Raw genomic sequence first — 23,928 nt, 5'->3', positions numbered from 1 at the left:
CCTAAAATCAGGCGAAATACTTTAGAAATCATTAGGAATATCGAAGAGCTAAAGGTGTCGATATGGCAACACCCACAAGTATAAATTAGGAAATTTCTAAACCAGGCAAACAAATTTCATAAGGAAATGGAATGCATTTTATTGGTATGCATCATTTAAATTAAATGGTAAACCTGCAAGCGAGCAAGACAGTATAACTAGCTTTTGTATTTTCAACAAATCTCCTCGTAAGCCTGACAATAGGCAATGAAGCTTAATATATTAACCCAAATGTAAAATTAACCAGATATGGCATAATAATGCAAGAACAGACATTTAGTGCACCCAAGCCCCTATAATCACTCAACAAAATTATGGCTAATCCTTCACCGCAAAAAATGTTTTTTCTAATCTCCATAGGCCTTGATTCCCTTTTGAATATATTCACTCCATTTTGAATGCAGCCAATGACCCAACCTATACTTCTTAACTTGAGAATTCTAAACACTCAGTTCTGCAAGTGCAGATATCTCTCTTTGTTTCAGTCCTAAATGGTCTACCGCTTATACACCTTGTCCTAGACTCCTTAGCAAGAGGGAATGCCCTCCCTGCATCTACCTTGTTGAGCTTTCTAATAAAGCAGATTAAAGGAATGGTTTGGCAGTTGATCAATGTCTCTGATATGCTTTCTGACGACAAAGAACAACATCACTTCCTTGCATAAAGATGAATGAATAATGGAAGAATTCCTCAACTACTTCAGTCCAAATATTGCTACAAAATATTAACCAATATGGAGTATGTATAAGTTTAGATGCCAGTACATTGATATATATCAACAGCCACTTGGTATACATTAAAGAACATAACTGTACATCCTATAAAAACCATAACTCCTTTCTATGCAGTTGTTTTTTTTGGACAACTATAAGATGGACAATTGGACAATATTGTACCTTGTAAAAGGTGGAGACCCTAGCAACTCTGGCGGACTTACATGAAGCACAGATTTAGAGTTCTGCAAAGTGATGTGAAGATCTAGATAGCATGCTAATGCATAGCTTATCCCAGTTTCACAGATTTGGATTGACCAGGAGATACGATTTGAAATTATTTAAAGATACAGTTCATTGAGTTGTTTGGAAACTTCCATTATAGCAATGTCCTGGACACATAGAATAAACACCAGCAACTTCAAAAACTGCCAGAGATCTTTATCACATCTACTTGCCCTTCACACTAAATTCTTCTCCAACATCTTCAAGTGGTTAATCTCATAATATTTCCCATGATAACCCTGCCCCCCCCCCCCCCCCCCCCCCCCACAAGAGACTACATAGCTGCAAGATGGGGTCTGGAAATGTCTAGGCATTAAGCTCTAACCATTACATGTGGGATAGGCTTGATGAACCAGGTGTTCTTTCTCTACTTGCCAACTTTATGTTTATAAATAAATAGCAGTCACCAAGCAGCAAGTGCTGCTGAAATCTATGATGAGCTGATTCTTGCATTTGCAGAAACACTGCAAAGGCCCTGTAACTGATCCCTGCAGCAGAGATCCCATCTAATTTAACAACTGCAGCATAAAACCCAAATGAGAATTAGCTTGAGGAGTGCGATAGAAGCCAAAACCATAGCGTATGGGCAAATTAATAAATATTTAAAACTAGAAAAGAAAAGATATTTAGAAAAACTCACTTCATAAAATTAATGATACGTTCAAAGTAGATAATTGTTACTTAATGTGACAGATTACACCTTCCCAAAATTCCTCAGCACACACAGCACATTGTAAAATGATGGGTGGCAATGGAAAATGGTTAGCAAAATCTTGCCAAATGCCCAATGTGAAAATAAGCATCTTTAGTACTACCCAGATACTTTACCCATTAATTAAATAATAAAAAGCAAATGATATAAATGCTAGGGATAAGCCCAGATCCATCATACTGGTACAGCAAGTTTAGCTTTGGAAAAGATCTCACGTCAATGAAATACCAGCAATTGAATTTTTAAGTATCAAATCTATAAAATAGCTGTCAAAAAGGGGTTTACAATGTTACCTCAAAATGAGGTTAAGATACATTATTAAACCTTTCACTCACGGTAACAGAATTTACTGACACAGCTATCTGATTAAACACTGAAAGTTTGTACATCAATTGTAAACTAAATGCAAATTCTTACCCTTTGAATAAACTTTTCCACACTCTGTACCACATGTTTGTAGAACTGAAATGTAAAAAGGAAAAAAAACATTAAATCTTGGAAGATCGTTGAATAGGTTAAAACATAATACAGGAAAGTCAAGAGGTCATGCTATAGTCATTTAAAACAGTTGATTGGTGATCTATTTTAGAGCATCACACATTAGGAATGAAGCAAAGTTAATTTACAATGTGGATCCAGGCTGAGGATTGAATTATGGACAGACTGGAAAAGTTGGTGCTGATCTCCTCACAATAGGAAAGCACAAGATCACTAATAAAGGTTGTTTTCAGTTGATTAGATTCCAAAAAGATGGGAGTGATAGGGAAAAAAATGTTGACAACTGAAACTGCAAAAGTATCTGCAATTGGTTGGCCTCGTCTTTATACTTTGATTCCACTGACTTCAATGGAACTTATGTACAGGAAGTGGGACAATCAGTGCCTCAAGTTACTCCATTCATTCAAAGCAAATGTGGAAAGACAAATTTATCCTGCCACTGTTTCCAACAACTGATTGGCAGACAACCAAGAGGGCATGGATTTAAGAGCCAAAAGTTGTTATTTTATATTAGGGTGGTGGTTACGATTGGAAAGCACTGCTTGACTGGAAATAGATTAAATACTGATATTGATAAGTGAATTGATTACATTTTGAACAGAGTGAAAATCGTAGGTCTGTCTAAACAGCAAGTCATGGCATTAATTGGCACATACTCTTCAGAAGATCAACATTACAAATATTTTTCAGTCAAATGGCTCTTTCCTGTTCTACTCTACTCTATGCAATGCAAAAAAGCAATCACAGAAGAAAAATTCAAGCTTTGGAAAAAAACAATGTAGCATCTAAAAACCTCTCCCGAGATGTTCCTGGCATCTGCATGGCAATAAGTGGAATAGGCTAAGGGAATGCAAGGCTAAATCAAAAATTGAACAATACAATTAATTAATCAATATTGTTCAAGCTAATTTCTAAGCAGGTGAATTTCCGTGCTACACCACATTGCATTCCCTTTTAGATTAATTCTCATTAAAATAAACCTCTGACCATCTGAATTATTATTTCCTTTTAGGTTTCAGTGCTTTATAATCAGATTGTGCTCCTGATTGACACCTTTTAGATAGTTTTACTATAATAAAAGTCATTAATACGATATGGTATTAATCCATGGTGACGGAAGATATCATCTTCCTTCATCCAATTTTCTCAGCTTTGTGGCCAATGGAATCTAAACCCATTTACATTTATGTCCATATTATTTATGTACATCACAAACAGAGGTCCCTGCACCCAGAACCTTGCAGAACTCCACTAGTCCCAGACCACCGGGACAGAAAAAAGCCCTTCTACATCCCTGTCTTCCACCAGTAAGCCTGTTCTGAATCCATACAACCAAGTCACATGGAATCGCGTACATCTTTATCTTCTTGATCAGCCTACCATCAGGAACTTTAACAAAAGCATTACTAAAGCCCATGGAGTTGTGATCACCATCCCCAAATGCACTACCACTGCAATAGCAACTCAATAATTAAGTTTGCTGATGACACTGTGGTGGTGGGCCTGATCTCAGACAACGATGAGAAGGCCTACCGGGAGGAGGTGGCTGATCTAGCACTCTGGTGCCAGGATAACAGCCTCCTCTTGAACATCAAAAAAACGAAGGAGCTGATCATGGACTTTAGGAGGGCACATCATCCGAGGACGTACACTCCATTGAGGATAAATGGGGATCCTGTGGATAGGGTGAACTGTTTTAAATATCTGGGAGTCCACATCTCCAAGGATATGACATGGGCATCACACGCCTCAGCACTCGTGAGTAAGGCAAGGCAGCGCCTTTACCACCTCAGGCAATTGAGGAAATTCAGAGTGTCTCCGAGGATCCTCCAGTGCTTCTACGCAGCGGCGGTGGAAAGCATCTTGTCCGGGAACATTACCATCTGGTTTGGGAATTGCTCTGCCAAGGACAAGAAGGCTCTGCAGAGAGTAGTGCGTTCGGCCGAACGCAGTATGGGAACTTCACTTGCCCCCCTGCAGGAACTATACATTAGGAGGTGCAACTCCAGAGCCAACAATATCATGAGAGACCCCTTCCACCCCTGCAACGGACTGTTCCAGCTGCTACGGTCAGGCAAACGCCTCCCGTTGCCATGCGGTGAGAACAGAGAGGTTGAGAAGGAGTTTCTTCCCAGAGGCCATTCGGACTGTAAACTCCTATCTCACCAGGGACTAACTCTACTGAACGTTTTTCCTTCCATTATTTATTATGTAAAGGTATATGTGTGTTATGATTGTGTTTATAATTGTTTGGTTGTTTGACTTTTGCACAAAAGTCCGCGAGCATTGCCACTTTCATTTCACTGCACATCTCGTATGTGTATGTGACAAATAAACTTGACTTGAATCTCCTGGCCAATCTCATTTCTCAATGCCAGGTCCAGTATGGTCCCTCCTCCAATTTGACTGCCCACGTCCTGTTTTAAGAAATCCTCTTGGAACCCAACATATAACAAATTCTGCCCCGTCTATGCCTTTTGCAGTAAGTCCCAGTCAATACTGAGGATGTTAAAGTCACCTACAATGAGAACCCTGCTCTTTTTACATCTTTCCATAATCTGACTACATATCCATTCCTCTATCTTCTGCTGACTATTAGGGGGCATTGCTCTAACAATCCCATTAGAGCATTGGCACCTTTCATATATTGAACAGTGGTAGAACCCTGCAGTACATCCTCTCAGTATGCTGCCATGACATGCTCCCTGATTAATCGAGCGACTCCTCCATCTCATTTACTCCCTTCTCTGACACGTCTGAAACATCAAAACCCTGGAACACTGAGCTGTCCCATAACCAAGTCTCCATAATGACCACATCACAGCCCCAAGATGTGTTGGCCTACAATGTTATGATAATAAAGAATCTGGCTTAAAGGAACAGTTTCAAGCAAAGATCTTATAGCAGAGCAAGATGGCCTACTCCTACGCAAAACACGTAGTACGGTCATGGGCAGATTCATGGGTGATTATAGGACCCATTTTAGCAACCAGCCTCCGCCATCTTGTTTCCAGCCAAAGATCGGATCTTTGCTTCCGCCTCCGCTCCCGTATCTTCGCATGTCTTTGACTTGGGCGGGGAGAGGGGGTGCGCGGCCCGGGACAGCGGGGAGAAGGGGTGCACGGCCCGGGGCAGCGGGGAGAGAGGAGGGGAGTAGTGCAAGTGGGATAGTGGTGGCGCAGGAGGGTTGGGTAGGGCTAGGGGAAGGAGAGAGCAAAGATCTTATAGCGGAGCTCCGCTATAAGATCTTTGGGAGAGAGGTGGGGAAGGGCGCTGGTGGGTTAAGGGACTACAGCATAGGAGGGGGGGGAAGAGGCGAGGGAGTGCCGGGGGGGGGGGGGGGGGGGGGGGGGGGGGGAGAAAGAGTTGAGGGGTGGGATAGGGCCTAGTGTGTGTGAAGTTGCGGGGAGATTTACAATGTTTATTATTTAATGTCCCTTGTCTAGTCTGAAATAAAGTTCATCATTGGATATAAAAATCAGAAGAAATATAATTGTGTGTGTTATATGATTATATACATTTATATCACATTCATGTATGTGTGTTTATAAACATTTTATTCTTTAACAAGAATTAACAGAAATATGAACTAACAGAATTATGAATCTAACCCTATAATCACACACACAAAAGTTCCCCCGCAACAATTATTACACAGCGAGTCGGGTCGGGTCAGGTAGGCTCCGGTCACTAAAATGGGCGGGGGGAAATGCCCAGGATCCCCTCCGTAGCGAACTACACGTCAGCCCATTGCATTTCGCAGGAGTAGCCTATCTTGCTCCGCTATAGGATCTTTGGTTTCAAGCCTGCGATAGATCAATTACAATCAAATTGAATGATTGCAGACAGTCCCACCTCTCCAGACAACCAAAGAAACAGCAAGGACCAACATCTGGAAAGATGAATGGAACAAGCTCAACACACGAGCCCACGACTGGATGGAGAGGAATCACTCCGACTGAATGCCTCGCCAGCGGGCACGACCACCCATGGCCAACCTGGAAGACCCTCAACAGATTACGAGTGGAGCAGGGGAGGTGTAAAGCACTTATGAAAGCATGGAACTACCAGGCAGAAGACACATGCAGCTGTGGAGCAGTACAGACAATGTCCCACCTACTGGAGTGTGACGACGCCCCCCAGTGCAGCCCCTAGGACCTGGCTGAACCGACCCGACCAGCTGTGACCTGCGCCAGATACTGGCAGAACGACATCTGAGATTGCAACGGACTCGAAGAAGAAGATGAGGTTAACACAGTTCCTCAATACTCCACAAGACCCTGCCTCTCATGATGTATGTTCCAACCTCATTAGTGTACCGAAATGCATCACCTCAAGTTCGTCTAGATTAAACTTCATTTTTCAGTGCATTTCATCAACACACTGCAGCTTCAGATTACCAACCACTCTATTCACAACTCCACCACACTTCTTGTCATCCTATAATTTCCTTCTCCTTAAGCATCTACTCTGACTACCTCAGAACTTAAAGAAACGAATCCACACATTATATTACAGGTGGGGCAGATTGGGCTTGATATTTGCCAGAAACAATATGGTGGGTATTTGCTGTGCGGTCCTTACACCTTTTTTGTTGGGCCTCTCTGGATGCTCCCAATCAAAAGTCTCAATATTTGCTCGCTCATTTTTGAATCTACCTTCGATCAAGAGTTAGATATTCCTACATCAGTGAGAATGCCACTATTTTGTCAAGGAGGCATTGAGAATATCCTTGAAACATTTTCTCCACCCTCTCGAGCTGATGGAGTTTAATATAAAATCTGGTGTCAGCCATACAAACAATGTGATTTACCCAGCAAGTGCAATTTGCAGCAGAGGAGTAAACTATGACATTGGTTCACTTATTCTACTGCAATTGAGAGGATTTTGCAACAGCAGTGTCAGTGGTGTGTCATGGTGGTAGCTGCTTACAAACGTAGAATAATAGGTGCAGGAGTAGGCCATTCAATATGATCATGGCTGATCATCTCAAATCAGTATCCCATTCCTGCTTGTCCTCCATATCCCTTCTTGATATGGCTTGTGGCCCATTTTTCTAAAGTATTACAGGTCACTTTTAGATCTGGTTCAGGCTCAATGGGTCAAATGGCCTCTTTCTAAGTATTAGAGAAACAAATAAATATAACAACATAATGACAGAGCATGATCTTGTAATACACTCTCAATAGCTGGAGAATTTGCCCACTGAATCTGTTAGATTAGATCTGGCACTGTAACAATGTGTCAATTCATTTCAATAGTAGAGAGCAGACATTTGAAGGCAACAAATAATCTACATTTCCTTAATAAATTGAGCTGCCTTAAACACTTCAATTGACCAATTCAATTAAGGCGCCTCATGAAACAGAATCTCTGAAGAAATATTTTAAATGTTTCATTAACTTTTAAGTTTTGTCTGCCAGAAGCATCCAGACGGTTTTTTTTTATAAAGTGCTTGTTCTAAGGCCATACTATGAATCAGGACCTTATTTATGACTGGCATAACCGAGGAGCACATCAGGAGCGGGCAACTTTATTCATTTATCATGTCAGAACTGCATACAAAGTACTCAAGTATTTAGATAACCACTTTTAATATAGTCATGAGGTGCACGTTATTTGTTGGGGGGGGGGGGGGTGGTGTGGGGGGGGGGGTGGTGGTGTGGGGGGGGGGGGGTGGTGTGTGTGTGTGTGTGTGTGTGTGTGTGTGTGTGTGTGTGTGTGTGTGTGTAAAAGAAGCAAATAAAAGGAAACAGGATTTGCACAAATGTTCACAAACACTGCCTGCCATCTTACAAGCTTTGAGAACTTGACTTGGTATATAAACTGTAAATTTAATATTGATGACTATCACTAGATTTTTTTCTTAATTTATTTTAATAACATTATCTTCTCAATTTTATTGACTGATCATTTTATAAATGAAGTTTATATCTAATTTCTGCAAGTATATTAAGTAAAAACTCTTTTTAGTATTGGTTTACATGATAATGATAAGCATCCAGCATAATGGAACACATTAAGTTCACACGTCAAAAACAGATTTACTGTGGACTTGTAATTGTAAAGGGAGATGTGCAGAAAGGTGCAAGGACTTGAGATCTGAGGAGCAAGGAGGCCGGGTGAGCAGGTCTAACATAGAAACATAGAAAATAGGTGCAGGAGTAGGCCATTCGGCTCTTCGAGCCTGCACCGCCATTGAATATGATCATGGCTGATCATCCAACTCAGTATCCTAGTCTTCATAATCTGGCATTATGAAGAGCAAAATTCAATCCTGGACCCACACAGAACTGCAGACACAATGTAAGTAGATACGATGACCCACTGACAGGGCAACTACCTTAAACCTGCAGATGTACAGAACTGGTCCCTTTTAAAAAAAAGATACAGCATGGAAACAGGGCTTTTGGCCCACCGAGTCCATGCCGATCATCGGTCACCAGTTCACACTAGTTACATATTATCCAATTTCTCATCCATTCCCTGCATACTAGGGGCAATTTACAGGCGCCAATTAAACTACAAACCCGCATACCTTTGGGACGTTGGTAGAAACCAGAGCACCAGAAGGAAACCCACATGCTCACAGGGAGTATGTGCAAACTCCACACACACAGCACCCAAGATCAGGATCAAAGCTATGTAAAGTTTGCTTTTCAATTGTCATCACAGAAAAATTGTTGTCTCTTATCTCCTTTGTTGTTCTGATTTTACCAACAACAGAATCCCTTAACTGGAAACAGGCTTCCAAGGCACCATTTCAGAGCTTCTGGGCAAGCAAAAGGCACCCACTTAGGACAAATGTGACCGCTCCTCCAGCATCCCTCCCCCCTTCTAGAAAATATACAATTTAGTGTTGGAACCATCAGCAATATCACACTTGCATTATTAACTGGTTTGAAGTTGAAACTGTCTCTCGTCAGCTTAGAGACAAGAAGCATGCAGATGCTGGAATCTGGAGCAACAAAATCTACTGGAGGCAGATGTAATATAATAAAATGTAGATACAAGGGACTGCAAACTCTGGTTTACAGAAAAAAGACACAATGTGCTGGAAAAACCCAGCTGGTCACGCAGCATCTCTGGAGGTCATGAACAGGCAAAGCTTTGGGTTGGGACCCTTCTAGAGACTGATTACAGTTGGGGAAGGCTGTAAAAGAGGTGGGGGCAGGACAAAGCCAGGCAGGTGAAAGGTGGATACAGTTAAGGGTTGTTTGATTGGCTGATGGTTGGACAAAGACCAGAGATGAAAAGATAAAAGGCTGTGTGTACATCTTCGCTCAGTCTGCCTGGAACTACCTATCTCCCAGTTGCTAAACACTTTAATTCTCCTTCCCAAACTGACCTTTCTGTCCTAGGTCTCCTCCATTGTCAGAGTGAGGCTAAACGCAAATTGGAGGAACAGCATCTCCTACTTTGCTTGGGTAGCTCAGTGGTATGAATATTGATTTATCGAACTCAAAGTAACCCTGGCATTCGCACTCTCTCCATCCCTCCCCATCCAAGTCGCACCAGCTTCTCTTTTTTTGCCCAACAAACAGCTAACAATGTTTCCTTTACTATTGTTACTTTTTTGCATATGTTCTATATCTCTGTACATCATCGTCTATATCTCGTTTCCCTCTCCCGTGACTCAGTCTGAAGAAGGGCTTCGACCCAAAACGTCACCCATTCCTTCTCTCCAGAGATGCTGCCTGTCCCGCTGAGTTACTCCAGCATTTTGTGTCTATTTTCGTTTTAAACCAGCATCTGCAGTTCCTTCCTTCCTTCACATCCTGCCCATTAGAAAAATGTTGGCCAGCTGAAGGACTGGTTGCATCGTGGCCTGGTTGGGCAACTTCAATGTCCAGGAGGGAAAAAAAGTTGTGACCTCTGCCCAGTCCATCACCGGCTTTGACCTCCCTATCGTCGAAGGGATCTATCGTAGTCAATGCCTCAAAAAGGCAGCCAAAATCATCAAGGACCCACACCATCCTGGCCACACACTCATCTCACCATTGCCATCAGGAAGAAGGTACAGGAGCCTGAAAACTGTAACATCCAGGTTCAGGAACAGCTTCTTACCCACAGCCATCAGGCTATTAAACAACAAATAAGCTCTGAACTGCAAAAGACTATATTATTATTTGTTATTTATACTATATTTGTTATTTATTGAACTCTTCTTTTTTTTCCCCCGTTATGTACAATGTTTACATATTCACATATTCTGTCGTGCTGCGGCAAGTAAGAATTTCATTGTCCCGTACGGGACATGACAATATAACACTCTTGACACTTATGTTAACTCATTCAGATTTCCACAACTGCATGGAAAATGATCAGTATCTGATATCACCACAAATGACTACATGCTGCCCCCTTTGATTTGACACCTTGGCCCACAGACGGTTCCAGGTTATACTGAACTGAGGCAAATACATTTTGTACCTGGCCCCTCACCTTTCCATCCACCTCGACCGAGGGATAAGATTTATATGTAATTGGAGAGAAAGGTGTTGTTTAGGAATAGTCAGCACTTCATTGTGCGTGGGAGATTCTCTCCTCAATTTTGTGAGGAAGTAATCGATAAGATGTAGGCAGGGTGGTAGACATAGTGTATATGGAAGGCAGCAAGGTTTTTGATATGTTTCTGCATGGTAGGGCTACTCTGGAAGGTTATGGGTGATCTTGCTAATCAGATAGATAATAGGCTTGATGGTAGGACGCAGGGGTGACATGCAAAATATCATTTTTCAGTCTGCAGGCCTATAATTAGAAATAAGCTATATATAGGCGATATCATAGAAAGTGAAGAAGGTTATTAGGAATTGCAGTGGGATTTTGATCAGCTTTGTAAGTGGACCAAGGAATAACAATTACAGTTTAATTCAGATTAGTGAAAAGTAGTGGATTTTAGGGCATCAAACCAGGGTAGGACTTTCACAGAATGGTGGGGCCTGGGGAGTATTAGAAACATAGAAAATAGGTGCAGGAGGAGGCCATTCTGCACTGCGAGTCAGCACCGCCATTCATTGTGATCATGGCTGATCGTCCCCAATCAATAATCCGTGCCTGCCTTCTCCCCATATCCCTTGATTCCACTAGCCCCTAAAGCTCTATCTAACTCTCTCTTAAATCCATCCAGTGATTTGGCCTCCACTGCCCTCTGTGGCATGGAATTCCACAAATTCACAACTCTCTGGCCAAAAAAGTTTTTCCTCATCTCAGTCTTAAATGGCTTCCCCTTTATTCTAAGACTGTGGCCCCTGGTTCTAGACTCGCCCAACAGTGGGAATTTTTTTCCTGCATCTAGCTTGTCCAGTCCTTTTATAATCCAGGTCACAGTTGCTCTGGGGAGTATAATAGAGCAAAGTGATCAAGGACTGCAGGTACATAGTTCCTTGAAAGTGGGATCGCAGGTAGATGGGGTGGTCAAAAAAGACATTTGGCACACTGGCCTTCATCATTCAGAGTATTGACTATAGAAGTTGGGAAGTCATGCTGCAGTTATACAATATGTTCAGGCACATTTAGAAAATTGTGTTTAGTTTTGGTCATCATGTTATAGGAAAGATGGTGTCAAGCTGGAACGGGTGCGGAGAAGAATTACAAGAGTGTTGCCAGGACTCGAGGGCCTGAGCTATAGGGAGAGGTTGACCAGGCTAGGATTTATTCCTTGGAGTGCAGGAGGTTGAGGAGTGATTATACAAAATCTGGAGGGGAATGCGGCCCGTAACCCAAAATCATCTGGCCCGCAGGCGTATTTTCCCCCCCGTAATTATCCGGCCCTCAGACTTCCGTCATCTCCGGTACCTCCAGGGCCTGAGGCCCCGATGACGCAAGGAGGCTAGCGCTGGCGGCTGCAATAGCGGAGCCGTCGAGCAGCGCCGAGCTCTGTCTGTACCGCATCTTGCGCAAAACCGCCGGCACGGCCGCGCACCTTCTGTGTCTGGGCTTCACTGTCGGGATCGGGGTTGTCAATAAGCCGGGGACGAGTGAGTGTGAGTATTTGAGCCACCGCCTTCAGGACAGAGGCAATCACAGGTGCTTCATGATCGTGAGTGCCCGTAACTAGGGGACAGTGCTACGGGTGGCTCCTCGAAGGGGCGGGATCTATGTGAACACGTGATTTGTTGCCTGCCATCCGGGGTGGGATCCATGTGTACACGTCATAGATGTGGCCCGCCATCCACTCACAGACATGTGTCCTGGCCCCTATGCAGAACAAGGTTGCCGACCCTGGTTTAAGTTCAGGGGGGATTTAATAGGAACCTGAGGGGTAACTTTATTTTATACAAAGGGTGGTAGGAGTATGGAATGAGCTGCCAGAGGAGGTAGTTGAACCAGGTACTATCACAACATTTAAGAAGCATTTAGATAGGTGAAATGATAGGTTTAGAGGGATATGGGCCAAACGCAGGCAGGTAGGACTAGTGCAGATGGGGGATGTTGGTCGGCGTGGGCAGGTTGAGCTAAAGGGCCTGTTTCTACACCGCATGACTGTGATAGTAAATTATATCGTACTATTTTTTTCGAAGAAAATTATAGAACAAAATTATACAATTTTTAAATTTACCTTAATCGACTTGATAGCAGACTTGGTCACCTGGTTCATTTTAGCCCTGGAGATAGGTGGTTTATACTCATTTAAGGAGTACAACTAAAAAGAAAGAATAACATTTAAGAATTGGAAAATGAATATTTCACCAAATAAATTAACATTTTGATACTGATGCTTTCAAAACATTACATTACTCGGCCGTTCTTAAATTTTAACCAAGCAGAAACAGGAAAAAAAATAAGTACAGCTGGTAACTGAGACCAATATTTAACATACTCCGTGCCCAAATGATAAGATCGCACGAAAGAAAAAGGCATGATGTTAAACCAACTGCCAATGCAGAAAAATCTTTGACAGATTAATAATATTTACATGTAAAGCAAGAACAACTATTATTAGTTTCTATGTTACTGAATCAAATTTATTTTCATTCTTTTGTTTCCACTTTTAGTAGGTGCAAGGTAAATTATGAAAACAAGGGCAAAGGAGACTATCTGTTTAATGGCAAGAGAAATGATGACAATAATGCAACCTCACTGCTTTAGTTTTTTCAAGCCATCCTTCTTCCTCCATAACAAACAACATTTTTGAAAATATGTGCTTTTAACATGTAGAAACAGATGGACAAGTTAAATATCCAATTTTTCCAGGTAATGATAGCACTAAAATATCCTTTAATGCTAAATTCCAGCGAGCACAGATATTACCAGATTCCATAGATCACGCTTTTAAACGGAGAACAGACTGTAAATAGCAAAAATCTCTCCAGATATTTAAAAAAATCTGTATTGCACGCAGAACACCATACTTCATCCAAAAAGGTGAACTGGTGATCCTAAATCTCTTACAATTGCATGTGTATATGCATGGATGGCACTGGATACATTTCCTGTCAATGGGTGTAGGTCAACATCCCATCGGTCCCTTCTGGCACTTAAATTATTATTTTTTAATGGTGTTCCAAATAGACTATTCTCATTTTGTAAACTGGAATGGCAATCTACATTTTGCTGCTCGTTGTATCAAAATCTTGAATTTACCTCGATTCATATTTTTAAATAACATTTAAACTCTCAATGTATCCAACTAAAGTCCAGATCTTTCAAGTCACCTTTGTACAGTCTGCATGCCAATACATACAAATACATGCATTTAAGAATCCCACCTATCACTATGTACTTTCCTAGCCAGTGAATTCACATTAAACAAAACTCAAACTCAGGACATGGACATGCTGATGAAGAAAGATTCTAAGGGGAGTAGGAGGCAACCGTGGCTGACAAGAGAAGTTAGGGATAGAATAAAACTAACAGAAAAGATGTAGAACACAGCAAAGAGTAGCCGGAAGCCAGAGGATTGGGAAACTTTCATAAGACAACAGAAGGAAACAAAATGGGCAATACGGGCTGAAAATATGAAGTATGAAGGGAAGCTGGCCAGGAATATAAAGAAGGACAGAAAAAGCTCCTTTAGATATGTTAAGGGAAAAAGAGTAGCAAAGTCAAATGTGGGTCCCTTGAAGGCAGACATGGGTGAAATTATTATGGGGAACAAGGAAATGGCAGAAAAGTTGAACAGGTACTTCGGATCTGTCTTCACTAAGGAAGACACAAACAATCTCCCAGAAGTACTGGAGGACAGAGGATCTAAGGGGGCCGGGGAACTGAAAGAAATTTTCATTATGCGAGAAATAGTATTGGGTAGGCTAATGGGACTGAAGGATGATATATCCCCGGGGCCTGATGGACTGCATCCCAGGGTCCTCAGGGAGGTGGCTCTAGAAATAGTGGATGCGTTGGTGATCATTTGCCAATGTTCAATAGATTCAAGATCAGTTCCTGTGGATTGGAAGAAAGCTAATGTTATCCCACTTTTCAAGAAAGGAGCGAGAGAGAAAACGGGGAATTACAGACCAGTTAGCCTGACTTCGGTGGTGGGAAAGATGCTGGAGTCAATTATTAAAGAGGTAATAATGGGGCATTTGGATAGCAGTAAAAGGATTAGTCCAAGTCAGCATGGATTTATGAAAGGAAAATCATGCTCGACTAATCTTCTGGAATTTTTTGAGGATGTGACAAGTAAATTGGATGAAGGGGAGCCAGTGGATGTAGTGTATCTAGACTTTCAGAAAGTCTTTGATAAGGTCCAGCACAGGAGACTGGTGACTAAAATTAGAGCACATGGTATTGGGGGTCGTGTGTTGACGTGGATAGAAAATTGGTTGGCAGACAGGAAGCAAAGAGAAGGAGTGAACGGGTCCTTTTCAGAATGGCAGGCAATGGCGAGTGGAGTGCCGCAAGGCTCGGTGTTGGGGCCGCAACTGTTTACCATATATATTAATGATTTGGAAGAGGGAATTAGGAGCAACACTGCAGGTTTGTGGATGACATAAAGCTGGGTGGCAGTGAGAACTGTGAAGAGGATGTTAGGAGGTTGCGGGGTGACCTGGACAGGTCGAGTGAGTGGGCTGATGCAGTATGATATAGATAAATGTGAGGTTATTCACTATGGTGGCAAAAACAAGGGGGCAGATTATTATCTCAATGGGGTTAGGTTAGGTAAGGGGGAGGCACAGCGAGACCTGGGTGTCCTTGTACACCGGTCACTGAAAGTTGGCGTGCAGGTACAGCAGGCAGTGAAGAAAGCTAATGGAATGTTGGCCTTCATAACAAGAGGATTTCAGTATAGGAGTAGAGAGGTTCTTCTGCAGTTGTATAGGGCTCTGGTGAGACCACATCTGGAGTATTGCGTACAGTTTTGGTCTCTTAATTTGAGGAAGGACATCCTTGTGATTGAGGCAGTGCAGCGTAGGTTCACGAGATGGATCCCTGTCATATGAGGAAAGATTGAAAAGACTAGGCTTGTATTCACTGTAGTTTAGAAAGATGAGGGGGCATCTTATAGAAACATAAAATTATAAAAGGACTGGCCAAGCTAGATGCAGGAAATATGTTCCAAATGTTGGGCGAGTCCAGAACCAGGGCCCACAATCTTAGAATAAAGGGGAGGCCATTTAAGACTGAGGTGAGAAAAAACTTTTTCACCCAGAGAGTTGTGAATTTGTGGAATTCCCATGCCACAGAGGGCAGTGGAGGCCAAATCATTGGATGGATTTAAGAAGGCAGGCACGGGTTATTGATTGGGGACGATCAGCCATGATCGCAATGAATGGCGGTGCTGGCTCGAAGGGCCGAATGGCCTCCTCCTGCACCTATTTTCTATGTTGCTACTCGGGATTTCTTTCTGCACCACTGAGAATAATTTACCAATTGTTCATGAAATCGGACAACATGGCTGTTCCACTGGCCTATATTGTCATTATACTTCAAAGTGCATTGAGATGCACAGAGAAGTGGAACAATGCTCTCCAAAGACATCTTGGATTCCCTTTTGATATGTTGCTTTGAATTAAAGTAATGGTTTACTGTGATATTTTCTCAAAAACATTAATTTCAGAAAAAAAGTGCTGGGGGCACCCAGCACGTTAGGCAGCATCTGTAAAATGAATGGACAGGTGTTTTGTGTCGGGTCACTTCAGAAATTCCCTCCACAGATGCTGTATGACCTGCTGAGTTTCTCCAACACAATTTGTTCAAAATTCCAGCATCAGCAGTTTCAACCTTAATTTCAGGTTATTATATTGGTCAATTACAACATGCCAAGGCAGCCTACCAACACATTAAGACAATTAATCGCATAAAACAAATGTCCTTAAAAATGCCAGACTGTGCATGCATGGTAGAGGAATTTTCAGAAATACCGAATTAGAGAGGGGACATCCGACAGTGGAAGTTATTGGTGAACCTCATGGCAAACACAGATTAAAACAGAAAGATTTTAAAGCTCATGTAGGTTAAGGTGAGCCGATAACTCAAGTTCTAAAAAGTATCAAGATTTTTCAGTGCATTGGAAATATGTCCTTGAATCAAAGATTAAGACCAGATTAGCAATGAACCAGTATTAGTCAATTGTTGAATTAAGATGGCAGCCAGACAACAGTGACCATAATATAACACAATTTCACACAAGCAAGGGAGATTAATGGATCACAAACCAAGATTTTAAATATAGTTAAGGCAGATTATGCAGGATGAAACAGGAACTGACCACAGCAAACTAGCTAGAAAGTAGAATCAATGGATAAAGTAACTAATAATTAATATAAGGCTCAATGACCTTTGATACAACACAAGGCCAGGTCCACTTAGATGTCACTGTTTACTGAGGAAATTAATCAGCTACTAAATATAAATTTTAAAAGCAGGCAGATAGACAATTAACACACCTTTTTTACTTTAAAAAAAGTAGAATAAATTAATGGAACCATGAACCCATAAGTCAAAATGGATGGCAGGAAAGATAACAGAATCTTTCTTCAAATAAACTGAAAAACATCTTGATCACCAGTTTTCAAAAGGGAAGATCAAGTTTGATCTAATATTTAAAAGTAAAAAAACATGGACAGAGATAATGTGGCACCATAATATGTATTGGATTTTGATAAGAACATATCAATAACAGCAGTAATGCATAGGAACAGGCCCATGGCCCATGTCCGTGCCGAAGATGATGTCAGATTCAAATAATCTCCTCTGCCTGCATGTGATCCATATCCCTACGCATTCACGTGCCTAAAAGTCTCTTTAATGTCACTATCAGAAAAAAAACATGCCCTTCTCACCTTAAAGAAATGCTTTCTGATCTTTGACAATTCCATCTTAGACAAAGGGTTCTGACCATCTCCCTTATCTAAGCCTCTAATATATTAATATACTTCCATCAGCTCTTCCCTCAGCCTCTGATGTTCCACAAAAAACAATCCAAGTGTGTCAAAAGTCTCCATATAGCTAATGCCGTCTAATCTAGGCAGCTTTCCAGTAAACCTCTTGTGCACTCTCCAAAGCCACCACATGCTTTATGTAGTCGGCGACTAGAAATGTACACAATACTCCAAATTCAGTTGTACCAAATACCTGGGCAACCACTTTCAAGGTATTATGTATCTGCACTGCTAGATCCCTCTAGTCTACACTCCCCATGGCCCACGCATTCAATGTGAAGATCCTATCCTGGTTTGGCTTCCCAAAATGCAGCACCACATACTTATCTGCATTAAACTCCCATCAACCATTCCTCAGTCCACATGCCCCAGAGCTGCCAAGTTTTGTCAGAGCATTTCAGTATTCTAGTACCTGAAAATCAGTATTTTGCTGAGGAAATCGGTATTTTTACGCAGTGCCATTTTGCTGAAAACATGTTTTTTTTAATGTGAGGTCATAACCATGTAAGAGTACAAGAATGCATAACTTTTCTACCAATTGACATGTCTTCTACACACTTTACTTGACAGCGCATTCATTGCCATCTCTTTGTATATTTCTGTTTGAACGGCTGCTTCCTGCTTTTAGCACCAGATGATAATGTAGAAGCCATTTTGGAAGCCTCCCTCTCCCTCCTTCCTCTCTTTCCCTCCCTCTCTCTCTCTCCCCCTTTCCCTCCCTCACTTCCTTTTTTTCTCCCTCCCTCCCCGAACAGTCTGTGACCCATAGCGTTATGTGTAATGGCAATAGCGCTCCAGCTGGTAGCGCTACAATTAGAACCCATTGCGCTGTTCATTTAAATTCCCACATGCTAAATTGACAGCGCTGTTTAAACCTGGAGCGGGACAGGCAGATCAAAGCTTACAAAAATAATCATCCAGATCTTGAAATTTAAAATACTAATAGATTTAATCTGCTATAATTTTTAGAGTTACAATATGACTTTATATCCTTGCATTTTTTTTAAGCAGCAAGATGAAATAGGAAGTCGGGTCGATTTAAAAAAAATCCGTATTTTACAAAGCAAACCCGTACATCCGTATTCTTATCGCATTTCCGTACAAAATACGGAATATCCGTACTACGTGGCAGCTCTGATCAACATTCTGCTGTAATTCTTGGTAACCATTTTTACTATCTACAAATGGTCTCTACTGTAAACTCCAGACAAATCTGTACATAATTCTAAAAGGGCAAAATATTTAATTGTAATAACCCTTGACAATAGGAAAGACGATACAAAAGTGAAATGAATGCACATTAAAACTATGTTTCAGAATAAAATACTCTTGCCAAATAGCAAGTTTGTATCAGTCTTCACAATAATGAGGGTAAAGGAAATACGACGGATGTTAAGAAGATGTTGCCAGGACTAGAGGGTCTGGGCTATAGGGAGGTTGAGTAGGCTGGGACTCTACTCCTTGGGAGTGCAGGAGGATGAGGGGTGATCTTATAGAGGTGTATAAAATCATGAGAGGGATAGATGCCCAGAGTAGGTGATTCGAGGACCAAAGGACATAGGTTTAAGGTGAAGGGGGAAAGATTTAATAGGAATCCGAAGGGGTAACTTCTTCACACAAAGGGTGGCGGGTGTATGGAACAAGCTGCCAGAGGAGGTAGTTGGGTTGGGACTATCTCAGCATTTAAGAAACAGTTCGACAGGTACATGAATAGGACAAGTTTGGGGGGGGGGGGGGGGATATAGACTAAACGCAGGCAGTTGGGAATAGTGTAGGTGAGACATGTTGTGGGCAGGTTGGGTCACAAGGGCCTGTTTCCACACTGTATCACTCTATGACACTAAAAATAACAGCAATGGGAGTAAAGAAACTAAACAGATTAAATAGGCTTAACTGTTATAGAAAAGCCTATAAGATAGACAATCTGCAGGACTCCTGGTTTCCATCACAATGAGAAAGGTAGAAATAAGTCTCACAATTCAAGAGGCATACTACCTAATAGAAGTTGACATTTTACCATTGCTTATTAAGAAAGGAAAGGACAGAAAAAAAGGAAATTGTAGGCCTATGGCCTGCTAGTAGTCATTGTAAAGTTACCTTTGGGAAAATGGACAAATCAGAGTGAGCATGGATTTTGTTTACATATTCGACTGAAACTTATGAACATTGAATTTACAAATTATATAGATTTTATGAATTTTATTTAGATGGATTGTCATCGCGTGAAATAATTCTTATGTGTAAAAGATGAGGACCATGGGGGCATTTAAGAATTGAAAGTATAGAGAAAATATATATCTTCCAGTAGAAGTTGTTAAAAGAGTACAGCATTAAATTTCCACAGCAATGGGACAGCTGATAGAGCTGCTGCCTCATAGCTTCAGAGACCCAGGTTCAATCCTGACCCTGGGTATTGTCTGTGTGGAGTTTGCACGTTCTCCTTGTGACCACGTGGATTTCCTCCCAGATCCCAAAGATGCTTGCATTTGTAGGTTAATTGGGCCCTGTAACATTGCCTGGTATGTGGAGAATAGATGCTAAGGTGGAATAACATAGAAACAGTGTGAACGGGTGGTCGGCATGGTCTCAATGGGCCGAAGGGCATGTTTCCATGCTGTATCTCTAAACTAAACAAGGCTATCTCGAGATGGTGCAAAAGAGTGAATCTTTCTATCTGCCTCGCATATCAAAATGCTGACACTGGATCACCTGCAATTTTTAAAACTAAGTTACTGATGCAAGGGTATTACAGTGATTGCACTTAACTTGTGGTGAGGATGAATAGCCTATATTAATGGTCTTAATTAGATACCATGTGACACACTTCCTGGAGACGGGGGGGGGGGGGGGAAATAATATCAAGTCATAGCATTCTCGTGTGTCCCAAAACTTGGTTTTGTGCAGGCACAGCTTATCACCAGTTTGACTACTTGGATACTTTATAAACTTTAATACCCCAGTAAATACCAATGTCCATTTTTTTTTAATGCTGCTATCTTTATCCCTTTAATTTTCTCAGTGTGAAAATTCAAATTAGACCAGAGACGATAGCGACATTTAAGAGGCTTTTGAATAGGCACATGATCAGATAGAACATGATCTGTTTATGTGATATTTCATCCAGTTTTAGTTGAAAAACCAAATAAAATAAAATTGCTAGATCAACATAAGCAACCTGAAGGATTAAGGTTACTACCATGTGTCAATCAAACATCCACACTTCTTGGAAATCTGCATATGTACAACTTGTTTAGTTTAGAATAACCTTTTTCATAAATCACTCAACTGTACTCAGAACTGTTGACTAGGTCAGTACAAAGAATCAATGATATATTTGTACAAGAACACTGCCAAAAATTAACATCTCCAGATTTCAATAATAAAACTACTAGCTTCCTAGAAGTCAAAAGGATTCTAAGACCAAAGTAAAACGAACAAGGAATAAATGTGCTCCATACCTACCAATGAAAGCATCATGAATGGAGAATGACCATCAGGAATATGAAAGTTGAACACCTGTTGCAACATTTACAGATATGTCCCTCTGATAGGTGGCAGGGTGGTGGAAAGTTGTATATAAGACTATTGTCAATGGTCAGATCTCATACTTTCAAGATCACAGGTGCACTAAGTGGTGTACCTGTTTAATAGTATGCAATATAGAATAAAGCAACAAATCTCATCACTGCTGAGAATAGGATCCATTTTATTCCCTTTGGATTATACCACAAGCCTCAAAAGTTTCTGATGTTTTGTAGCACGCTTTTAGTGAGATTTTTGCTTAGGCTAATCATTCAACTGTGTATGGATACTACAAAAGAGGGCATGCATGTACAATTAAATATAGAAAAACTGATAATCTAGCACTCAATTGTTCAGAAATCCTGATGATCTGACACAAAATAAAAGTGTGCTTGTGTAAGGGCTGCACAGCGGTAGAGTTGCTGCCTTACAGCGTCAGAGACCAGGGTTCAATCCCGACTGTGGGTGCTGTCTGTACAGAGTTCATACATTCTCCCCGTGACCGCGTGGGTTTCCTGAGACCTTCAGTTTCCTCCTACTCCAAAGACGTGCAGGTTTGTAGATTAATTGGCTTGGTATAAGTGCAAATTGGTCCTTGTGTGTAGGATGGCGTTAACGTGTGGGGATCGCTGATCGGTGTGGGCCTGTTCCGCACTGTATTAATGTAAAACTAAACTATTAATGGAGTAAAATCCAATAGTCCAGAATATCTGCTAATCCCACACTATTTAGTTCCAAGGGTGCTGGTGTATCAATTTTACTGTCCCTCACTCTTCTACAAGATGTCATCAATTCCTAGTACTGATTGAGAAGATCACACATTCAACTGGAGTAACTCATGAGAATCCCTAAATACTGTTAATGTTTGGTGCCCAAACTTTAGATTGAAAAAGCACATTCTATATTTTCTGCAAAGTGTTTTATTAAAGTTGTCAATCTGTGCAGAACACTCCACCAGTTTCTCTATGATTCATGCCGTGCAGATTTTTGCCATGACCTTTTGGGTTGGACACCAATTTGCACTTATGGGCAAGTTTTAAATATTTGGCAATCCTGTTCATGATAATGGACATGGCCCGTGTAGAATAAATAAGCAATCTTGTTGACTTTAGGGAGAAAACCATGTAAAGATTAAGTTTTTAAATTAAACTTTGAAACATCCCCAAGACAGTACTATCCTTATGGACTTCTTGACATTAATTCCAGGTGCTTATGTTGTTAAACCTCCGTATTTAAATTGTGTTATTTTGACAAGTATCTTCCATCTAACGTTTAGATCTGCTACACATCCAACTGAGAACACAAAACAGGCCCGTTAATTTTAGCCACTAATTTGTTTGTAAATATGAGACCCCGTCAACATTTTAATCATTGTGATAAAAGTCTAATGTTCTGTCCTGATGGTTTGATTACAGTAAAACGATCCATCATTTTCCATTCATACTTTGGGGTTTTTTTTAGTCCAAGTAATTGTAGATGAATCTTTAGAGCTCTGACATAGTTCCTCTGTATAAAGTCCAGTAAAACTTTTGTTTGATTTTCAACAAAAAAAAGCAGCGCCGTCAAGTATTAGAAATTATTATTTTTTAAAAGAACGCGTTGAAATGCGAGTTAAAAAAAACAACCCGTGGATATTACGGGATGGAGATGGAGGCCGCGGGTTAACGAGAGAGCATGGCTTGAGGCCGCATTGCTCAATGACTGTGCACATCCAGGGTGGAGATGTGGGGGGGGGCAGCGGCCGCCTGTGGCTGGTGGAGGGGCGGGCAAGGAGCTACTCCAGGCCGCCGCCTGTGGCTGGTGGAGGGGCGGGCAAGGAGCCTCTAGAGCCAGGCCGCCCTGTCCCCCTCCAGCCCGCCGCCGCCGTCGCCTGTGCCTGATCCCACGTCGACGAGGCGGACAACGGTCGGCTCCAGCCCCCCCACCCCCCCCCCCCGCCGCCCACAGACGACGGTGCGGGCAACGAGCCTCCCCTAGGCGGCCCTCCCCCCCCCCCCCCCCCCCCCCCACTGTGGCCGGGCCGGGCCCCGCCGCCACCGTGTAGGCCGCAGGCAGCAGCGGAGTTTCCGTTTGAGGAGCCCGGGGGGTGGTGAGGGGAAGGCCCGGTTTCTTCACCCTCCGCCCAGGCCCGGCTCCACCGTACCGATGTACCGTGATGGTGATCTCCCCCTCCCCTGTCCCCCACCGAGCGGGCGGGCGGCGATGGCGATGGTGATGGCGGCGGCCGCCAACCGTCACCTCTCCCCCCACCCACCCCACCCCCACAAACAACAACTGCGGCTCACACCGACCTCGTTATTAAAGGCTTTGACGGCCTCCATGGCTCGGCGCTGCTGTCCCCTCGCCTGAGAGAGGAGGGTGGGTGGGGGTGGGGGTGGGGGGAGGAGGTGATGGAGATGGGGAAGGTGGTGGAGGTTTGCGTCGGAGTCAGACTCGGTGACGGCGGCGGCAGCGCTTCTCCCTCATGGCGGCGGCGGAGGCGGCGGCGTTGGTGCAGCTGCAGTGAGACAACATGGCGGCGGCAGCAGCGCACACACACACACACAGCGGACAATCACTGCGCCCACAGCGACACCTGCTGGCCAGCGGCCGCCGCCACACACACACACAGAGACTGTGGTGAAGCCGCCCCCACCACACAGCGGCCGGCCGGCCTGACACACTCAACAGGACAGGCCGCAGGAGGGAATGGAGAGAAAATGATGTGTGTGCAGCCAGGAACTGCAGCTGCTGGGTTACACCGAAGGTAGACAGTCCAGACACAACATGCTGCTGGAGTAACTCGGCGGAGACGGGTATTAACAATGGAGCACGGAAGTTACATTTGTTATAT

At 42.5% G+C, this 23,928-nt stretch overlaps 1 protein-coding gene across 5 annotated transcripts in view; it reads right to left on the bottom strand.

Moving 5' to 3' along the window:
- scaf8 (SR-related CTD associated factor 8) overlaps positions 1 to 23,665 on the bottom strand; it is a 179,340-nt gene extending 155,675 nt beyond the window's left edge. For 2 of the 5 annotated variants that reach the window (XR_004412787.1, XR_004412788.1), the window contains exons 1-3: positions 23,387 to 23,618; positions 12,809 to 12,892; positions 2,167 to 2,211 (exon numbers count right to left, since the gene is read on the bottom strand). Coding sequence is in view for 2 of the 5 variants with exons in the window: in XM_033025045.1 (XP_032880936.1) it covers positions 2,167 to 2,211; positions 12,809 to 12,892; positions 23,387 to 23,416 (159 nt within the window). In the remaining 3 variants the exon portion in view is untranslated. Of the gene's footprint in view, positions 1 to 2,166; positions 2,212 to 12,808; positions 12,893 to 23,386 lie in introns of those variants that run through there. The other 3 variants (XM_033025045.1, XM_033025046.1, XM_033025047.1) reach the window with 3 other exon arrangements.
- Between the last annotated feature and the right edge of the window lie 263 nt (positions 23,666 to 23,928).

The sequence above is a fragment of the Amblyraja radiata genome, chromosome 8 (assembly GCF_010909765.2).
Source record: "Amblyraja radiata isolate CabotCenter1 chromosome 8, sAmbRad1.1.pri, whole genome shotgun sequence".
Lineage (NCBI taxonomy): Eukaryota > Metazoa > Chordata > Chondrichthyes > Rajiformes > Rajidae > Amblyraja > Amblyraja radiata.
The sequence above is the reverse complement of the archived record's forward strand: the minus strand, read 5'-3'. Positions and strand labels throughout refer to the sequence as shown.